This window comes from Chrysochloris asiatica, unplaced genomic scaffold (genome assembly GCF_000296735.1).
Source record: "Chrysochloris asiatica unplaced genomic scaffold, ChrAsi1.0 scaffold00340, whole genome shotgun sequence".
In the NCBI taxonomy this organism is placed as follows: Eukaryota; Metazoa; Chordata; class Mammalia; order Afrosoricida; family Chrysochloridae; genus Chrysochloris; species Chrysochloris asiatica.
Window position 1 is genome coordinate 733,558 of NW_006408858.1, and position 8,982 is coordinate 742,539.

The window sequence follows — 8,982 nt, forward strand, 5'->3', positions numbered from 1 at the left end:
TCTCAGTCCACAGAACTTCCTTTAGGATGTTTTTCATAGCAGGGTTGGCTTTGGCAAAATCCCTTAGCTTCTGCCTATCCTGGAATGTTTTGATAACACCATCGTATTTGATTGACAGCTTTGCTGGGTAGAGGATTCTTGGGTGCCTTGTTGCCTGCATGGTTTCTGTTGAAAAATACGAGGTTAATCTGATTTGCTTGCCTTTGAATGTTATATTTCTCTTTTCCCTAGCTGCTTTCAAGATCCTGTCATTTTTAATTTTGGAGAACTTGATTATTATATGTTTTGGTGATTGTCTTTTAGGGTCTATCCAACCTGAGGTTCGTTGAGCTTTTTAAATGCTTATCTTTTCGCTTTTCAGGATGTTAGGAAAATTTTCTTTCAGAAGCTCTTCAACTATCTCCTCTGTGGACTTTTGTGATTCTGTTCTGGAATGCCAGTAATTCTTATGTTATTCCTCTTCATGTTATCCAACATGAATCTTACACCTTCTTATGATTTTTTTTATCCTTTTTTGTGTTTGTTCTTCTATCTTAGTAGTGTTGAGAGATTTATCTTCTAGCTCACTAATTCAGGCTACCATCAGACTTCACATCTACTCCTTTGCCTTTTCAATGTATAGTATATTTCTGAGCTCTTAGTATTAATCTTCTGGATTTCTAATTGCAGGTTTTATATACATTTGCATATATTTTGTTTGTTTGTTGTGTTTTCCTGAATTCTTCTAAAGTTTGAATTATTTTTCAGTTAGTTCCATTACCTTTTCTTCTTCAGAAACATTTTCTGGCCCTGCATCTTGATCATCTATGTGCACCATTCTCTCTTGTTTCTTTGTGTATGCTAAAATTGTCTATTATTGCTGGGACATTATGGGGTTGAAATATTTGTTAAAAAAAAAAAACAGTGCAGTTGTTGGACCCAGAGGGGAGAAATTTCTGATGGGCTCCTACAATTCAAGGAACTCACAAGGTGGTTGTGGAAGGGAAGTGACAGCAGAGTTCCTGGCCCTAAATGGAGTTTCTATTAGTCTCAGTGTTATCTATGTTAAGGGCACTCAATCCAGAAATAGTTCATATAAAAACCCAAACTGGAGACTTCCAGCAAGATGGCAGATTAGGCAGACACACTAGGTCTTTGATGGAGCTGGTATCAGTGTCTGTTAGGACCACAGGGAAGTTTGGTGCAGGTTAAATGTTGGTCTGGTGGTTCTGAGGGTTTTGTAGGTCTGGAGCCAAGCCCACCTAATCCTGGTACCAAAAGTGACACACCAAAGCAGCACAGCCATCCTCCAGCTCACACAAGAGTAGCTCTCACCCACTCAGCTCTGAACTCATGGAGAGCAAGATCTATGCTGAGGGTGGATGAGCATGGGAGCTAGCCACCCCTCTGGTCACCAGGGAAAGTAGGGCAAAAGAATGAATCACACCTTTTCTGGCGCCCTCGCAAATCTGCCCTGCAAGGCTTCCCTCCTCTGCCAAAACTATTCACAAGAGGGTGGAGCCACGCCTAGCCAGCCTGTCACCAGTCAGTCTCCCTCCCTCACCATCCCTGCTCTACCTTCTCTTCCCTGAAACTACTCCATCCACCTCTCTAACCTTTCTTCTGAAGTTCAGGGTGTCAGAATTTTCATCTGTGTCTGTTTTGTTTGGTCTCTCTCGTATTTTTGTTTTAGAAGATCCATGTAGTGTGTCTGCCTAATCTGCCATCTTGCTGGAAGTCTCCAGTTTGGGTTTTTATATTAACCACAGAGTCAAAACAAATTGACACTGTGTGTGCAAAATGGAAGGAGCCTTGCTGGCACAATAGGATATGTGTTGGTTACAGTGGGTTAACTGAGAGGTTGGTGGTTCAAATCTACCAGCCATTCCTTGATAACTTCAATTTTTTCTCCATTTATCATGATGTTGTTTATTGAGCCAGTTGTGAGGGTGCTCATTTTTATGCTGAAGTGCAATCCATGCTGAAGATTTAATTATACTCATGCAGAGCCCATATGTATGCCAAGGGTCAGTCATTCAAACAAGGGGATACTGATTTGTTTAAAATGAGGAAAGGTGTGTGTTAGAATTAAGTCTTTTCACAGTAGTTTTTCAATCTGTATACTGAGCAAATAATCAGAGAAGTTGGACTCTATGAAGAATAGAGCATCAGGATTGGTGGAAGACTCCTTAACCACCTGCAATATGCAGATGACATGACAATGCTTGCTAAATTCAAAGAGGTCTTGAAACATTTAGTGAGGATCCAAGACTACAGCTTTGAGAATGGATTACACATTTGAGGCATAAAAGAGATTAAAAAAGCAAGCACGGTAACAGAGTAGGGAAAAGTTAGATGTCATACCACATGTTGTTGTTAAGGTCTGTCAAGTCTGTTCCAACTCATAACAACCCTGTATAGGGTTTTCGAAGAGCGGCTGGTGAGTTTGAACCACCAACCTTGTGGACCAGTGCATTATCCTACATTGCATCACAAAAGAGCCAAGGAATAAACACTTTCCCCCAGAGCCAACAGAAAAAAAGCCTTCCTATAGAGCCAGTGCTCTGAATTCAGACTTCTGGCCTGCTGAATTGTGAGAGAATAAATTTAAAGCCATCTACTTATGGTATTTCTATGATAGAAGCACTAGATAACTAAGACACCCCCAAAAAATGTGAACTAGGGTACAATGACAGAAATAGCTCTTCTGTGTGCAGTTTAGACCTAGAGTTCCAGGAAACTTACTTGAGGTATATGTGCATCGTATACAGTATTTCTTTTACTTTGTTTTAATTAATTTAAGTGAAATGATAGCATCACAGCAGAATAAATTTCAAGAAGAGAAATATCACCCCAATCCTGTTTCCATAACAGTAGTTTTTCTTTTTAAACCCTCTGAGCATTTTCATTCTTACAGGTCCACTGCCATATCGTTATTTTTATGGATCCATTTCTCTTTCTATAGCTTGTACCAGCATCTGACCAGGTGATCCAGACGCAGGTTCTGTGATCTTCAAAGAGCTGCAGGAGACTGGAACCCCAACTAACCTGTGAACCTCTCTTCCCTGGCCCAATCTTGGCCCTGCTTCCCTCCCTTATACATTTTTCAAGATGTCTCAAACCCCACACTTCTATTCAGATGGCCTCAAGACCATCCACTTCATTTTATCCACTCACTTTCCAGATTAAGATAAATTTTGTGAAGCAGCATTTCAAAAGGTATCAGTTAACTGTTCTCTTGGTGTTTCTCTTTAAAATTAGACACCATCCCTGGAAAGGCTAGTGCCGCTGTGATTTCTGATGAGTACCCCAAGAATCCACACCTTCGTGCATATCACCAGAAGATTGACAGCAACCTAGGTAAGTTATACCGCTGCACCAGCCTCGACTCCTACTTTCTGAGGACCCATGGCTTCCAGGCAGTTCAAATGCTGCATGGCCAGCATACCAGGAGCTATCTAGTGGCTTAAGATAGAAGCATGCATGGTGTCTGGCTCTCCCTCACCCCACATCAAACCCCACATCAAATCATGCCCACTTCTCTTATGAGAGCTGGGAGGGCAGTCCAAGCCCTCAGCCAACCTGGACATACCCTTTGCTGGCAGCTTGGGACCTTGGTATCCTACACTAGGAAATGGAAATGGGGATAGAATCCACCTTGGAGTGCTCTCTGGAAGGCTATGTGATCTGACATATAACACATTTAGAGTGCGTGGCCCATTGGTCATAGAGCTGCCAGAATGGGCTTATCAGACCTCTGGCACTTAGATTACCACCTAGGTTCCTTCCCTAGCCTCTGACCCCACTCCCTCTGCCAGCCTCTCAGCCCCATCCTGCCCGTATCACTGCTGGCTCACACTGGCTGACTGTGTTAAGGTAAGTTCTCCCCACCTCAGGCCATTGCACTTGCCACCTCTCCAAGTTTCCTCTCGCCTACTCCTGCAGTGAGCCCTGTTTTAATGTGGCCTCCTGATATGTTCTCCCACAGAGCACAGGAACATGTCAATGCTGTTCACTGGTCTACATCCATGGTCTTGCAGGCAGGCAACGCAATGATCATTCCCTGGGTAAAGGGCTAAGTTGATTGTGTGAAGTTCAAACTGAGCAGTGCCTGTGGAATGGAGGAGTTGATATGCGACAGATCTCCAGGCTCATCCCAGGGGGCGTCTGCCACATACTGCCTTCTCCATTAACAGGAACCTCCCTGAGGCTGTCTGCCCCCACTGAGAGCCTAGCAGAGTAGGCAAAACAGATGATGAAATTTCAGGTTTCTAAAGGAATCTCTGCAAGGTCGGCAGTTCAAGTTCACCAGTCACTCCTCGGAAACCCTATACAGCATCGCTATGGGTCGGAACTGACTCAATGGCACTTAACAACAGCAACAACAAAGGAATCTCTAGGCCCTGGAGAAAGCTATCATGTTTGGTAAAGTGGAGGGTCAGAGAAAAAGATGAAAATTTCCCAACGAGATGGATTAACACAGTGGCAGCAGCACTGGACTCAGGCTTAGCAACAATTGTGAGTTTGGTGTGGGACCAGGCAGTGTTTTGTTCTGTTGTAGGACGCTATGAATCAGTGCTGACTCAATGGCACCTAACAACAACAAAGGAGTCTTGGTATGGTGCTTTAGGATAAGCACTGAACTGCTAACCTCTATGACAGTAGTTCAAACCCACCAGCCCCTCTTCAGAAACTCTATACAGGGTTGCTAAGAGTAGGAACCGATTCAACAGCACTTAACTACAACAACAACAAAGGAATCTTGGAGATGAAAAGTAAATTCATGAAGTGGCATTTTTGGAGTATCTGTTCACACCTATAAGAGGCAGATGAACAGCACTACCCCCAGCTTCCTAGTAAGCTGCACCTACTCCCAAACTAAATGGAAAGATGGCATATGTTAGACAAAGGCATGTACTTTCAGTTACAAGTCACTTAAGTCTCTGAATGTATATGTATTCATTATAGAAACTAGTGGAATTAGATAAGAGCCATGAGGAAATAAACACCCGTAGCCATTTCCTTCTGATAATCCAGCCATTGAACACTCTGTGGAGTACAGGTCTACTCTGACACACTTGAGACACCATGAGTTAGAGTCACCTCCACAAACACTAGTGGCAGCAGTGATGAATCCCACTGTCCCTCAGCTACCTCTGTTTTGTTGTGATTCTCCTCTTCACATATACACACATATGGATATACAGTTGTTACATGGATTTGAGTCATTCATTGTATACAATTTTTGTGTTCTACTTTTTACCTTATTGTATCTTGAACATTTTCCTAAACTACAGTTCTACTCCCTGCTTGTGTTTTACAAATTGCTTCTTTGGCTGTTTCTGTATAGAAACCTTTGGCCACATTTTGTAGCTAAATCAATGAATATAATCTCTTTTTAAACATGAAAAAAAAATTTTCACACAAAGAAGACATTTTGTTTTTTTGGGGGGGATGAAAGTTTACAGAAATCGGGTTTCCATTCAACAGTTCATATGCATTTTTCTTAATGTCGTTGATTACCCACGATGTGACATCACTATCCCACTTCCTCCCTATGTTTTCTGATTCCATGCCTCCTCCTTTCCCAACCCTTCCTGACTCATCCTGAACTTTGTCCTTGGGCAATGGCTGCCCTTTGATCTCCACTGGTTGATTATTCTAAGAAATGGTACCTCCCTAGTGTTATTATTTACTTTACAGATCTATGTATTATTTGACAGAAAATTGAGCCACAGGGAAGACATTGCTTTTAGAAGATAGGCATAAGCATAACTCAGTAAATACAAGCAGTGTATATCTCTTTTCTAGAGTTAGCCACCTTTGCCCAGATGTTCGTGTTCACACTTGCAACCTGCATTACCGCTATGCCTGTGGTGTGGGAGAGAGCCATCTCCACACCAGCCAGTCACATCCACAAGCCAACTGCCCTTTGCCTCACAGCCTAAAAAAGCCCAAACACCAGCTCAATCCTCTGGGTTCTGCCCTTTGAAGCAAAGATCTCTTGCATGCAGGAAATATTATCTTTCCAGCTCTTACCACTACAGAAAAACAAATCAGTTGCCTTCAAGTCGATTCCAACTCGTGATGACTCCACATATATCCAAATAAAACTGCTCCGTAGGATTCTCAATGAGTATGACCTTTCGGAAGTAGATTGCCAGGGCTTTCTTCTAAGGTGTCTCTAAAAAAAATCCAAACTCACTGCCATCGAGTCAATTATGATTCATAGCTACCCTATGTAGAGGTTTCTGAGACTGTACCTCTTTACAGGAGCAAACAGCCTCATATTTATCCCATAGAGCAGCTAGTGGTCTTGAACCACTCACCTTGCAAATAGCATCTTTATAGCATCACCAGGGGTGAACTAAGACTTCCAATCTTTGGTTTCACAACACAGTGATTAGCTGTTTATACCACCTAGGACAGCAGAGAAACAGAGGGGATTACAGTTAGATGCTGTCAGGTCAGTTCCAACAAATAGTGACCCCATATACAACCAAACACAATGCTGTCCAGTCCTGCACCATTCTCACAATAGTTGGCTCTGTTTGAGCCCATTGTTGAAGCCACTGTGTCAGTCATCTTGTTGAGGGCCTTCCTCTTTTTCAATGACCCAAGATGATGTCCTTCTCCAGGGCTTGATGCCTCCTGATAACATGTCCAATGTTCGTGAGACAGAGTTTCACCATCCTCATTTCCAAGAAGCATTCGGGATGTCCTTCCAACATAGATTTGTTCTGTTCTGACAGAGGAGCTTAAAAGCCCTATATTCTTCCCATTCAGGATTTCCCTCAGCTGACAAAGGGAGTGGCCAGGGCAAGAGTGTTCTTGATACCAACTAGGTTGGAAGCTGGAGGAAGGGAGGAGGCTCTTTCTTCTGGGAGTTGTACAGTAGAGAGCTGAGGAAGGTCACCACTGGAATCAGAGGGTGAGCAGTGCAGTGCAGCCTAGGCAGGATGCAGTGTGGTATAGGAGGAGGTCTGTGAGGGTGGTAGCAGCAAATCTTGAGCACGCTGGTGCCTCACTGCCTTCAGTGTGTATGCACTGCCTCCAGTGTCACCCTCCTCCCTCATTTCAGAGACTCTTGCTGGTCTCACTGGGTTCAGCTCCTGTGTCTGGTGGCTTTATCCCACTTCTTATCTCCTTATCAAGTAGAGCTCTGGTTTGGTGATGTAGGATAAGCACTGGACTGCAAGGTCACTTTAAACCTAAACCGCAAGGTTGGCAGTTCAAACTTACCAGCCACTCTTTGGAAATCCTATACAAGGTCTCTATGAACTGACTCCACAGCACTTAACAACAACAGCAGCATCTCCTTACCAAAGTCATCTACTTGTACTGTGTTCTATTGCAAAGCCTGGGGTAACCTTACAGATTTATGCTCTGCACCTTGGAATACAGGGCCATAAAAGAGTCCTGGTGTAGCACTGAACTGCTAACTGCAAGGTTGGCAGTTCAAACCTACCACCTGCTCCTTGGAAACCCTATACAGGATCACTTTGAATTGGAACTGGCTCAATGGCACTAACAACAACAGCAAAACCAAAAAAAGAAAAACAAACCTGTTTATGCCCATTCCAACTCACAGCAACCCTATATGATAGGATAGAACTGCCACATAGGATTTTCTTGGCTGTAATCTTTTTTTCATTTTCTCCCCATGATAATGAGGTTTTTTAGGGAAGAAACTGGTTACCTACCATTCAGGATCAAGAAAGATTCAGGATATATTTCTACAGTCAGAACTGCCTCCTCTTAGCTGTGCTTGGTGGCATGCCCACCAAAGCTCTTTGAGCTCTTTCGTTGACTGTAATTTTTACAGAAGCAGATCTCTAGATCTGTATTTCACAGTCCTGCTGTGTATCAAACCACCAACCTTTCAGTTAGTAGCTGAGCACAGTTTACAGTTTGTTCCCCTCAAGGACCTCAGCTAGGAAGGCAAGCACCATTGTGTTAACAGTAGTTATTTTGGAGAAAGAGGGGAAGGTTCTACATTAAGCTCTCGTTACTCTGTATTGAGTATACACAGATTTTCTTTTAACTTGCCCATTTTTGGAAAACATGACCAGAGTCTGTTCTATGAGGAAGCAAACACAGTAGTGTAATGTGTACTCAGACCTTTGTGTCCTTCCTTCTCCTCCAGGTGAGCTGTCTGTGGGACTAACTCGCCTGAAGGACATCGCCTTGGGGATGCAGACAGAGATTGAGGAGCAAGATGACATTCTGGATCGGCTCACGACCAAAGTGGATAAGTTAGATGTCAACATACAAAGCACAGAGAAGAAAGTCCGCCAACTTTAAAGCCAAAAGTTTTCTTCTCCATTGTGGTAGAAGAGATTTGAAAGGTCTTTTTTAAACGCTCAGAAAATGTCATCAATTATTTTATGATGTAATTTACATTGTGTGTTTGTAGATACACAAGTGTGAGTCATAAGAGATTATGTTATGAAGAAGCATGTGTCCCACTTTTTCTTGAGGTCAACATCTCTCTTAAGTCCTTTCAACTGAACACTACTAGCATTTTAGTCTGAGCACTGTAGCCTGGCCCTGAATTTCTTGAGTCTTTGATTACCATGCTGGAATGTGAAGAAAAGTGTATTTCTCATTCTGAGGAGTGTGTAGAAAGTTGTATAGAGCTCTCATTCCTCAGCCTTGCTTTTGAGTGCAGAGGGACTGGGAGCCTGTGTGGTGAGGGGCAGTCTTCCTATACCTTTGTTGAGCAGTCATCATCCTCATGCCTACAATGAACAAACTGTGATTCCTATCATCCTTCCTTCCCTCCCCCCCACAAAAAAAAAGAGATTTCATTGGATTTGGGAATGAAGCATGGCAGTGTTCTTTGCCATTTTGAATGCCCCTTTCCCTACCACCCCATGTCTTTGGCCTGGGTCATAGTAGAAGGGCTCAGAGCAATACCACTCACTGCCCTATCTCTCCCTTTGTGGTTAAGGACAAAGGCTCTACTGGTCAATGCTGCTTGACTGACCGACTTGGGGATCT

At 43.1% G+C, this 8,982-nt stretch overlaps 1 protein-coding gene across 1 annotated transcript in view; it reads left to right on the forward strand.

Moving 5' to 3' along the window:
• Positions 1-8,283, forward strand: part of SNAP29 (synaptosomal-associated protein, 29kDa) — a 54,127-nt gene extending 45,844 nt beyond the window's left edge. Inside the window, exons 4-5 of the mRNA XM_006875805.1 lie at positions 3,241-3,339; positions 8,126-8,283. Of these exons, the coding sequence (XP_006875867.1) occupies positions 3,241-3,339; positions 8,126-8,283 (257 nt within the window). The remainder of the gene's footprint in view (positions 1-3,240; positions 3,340-8,125) is intronic.
• The last annotated feature ends 699 nt before the right edge of the window (positions 8,284-8,982 follow it).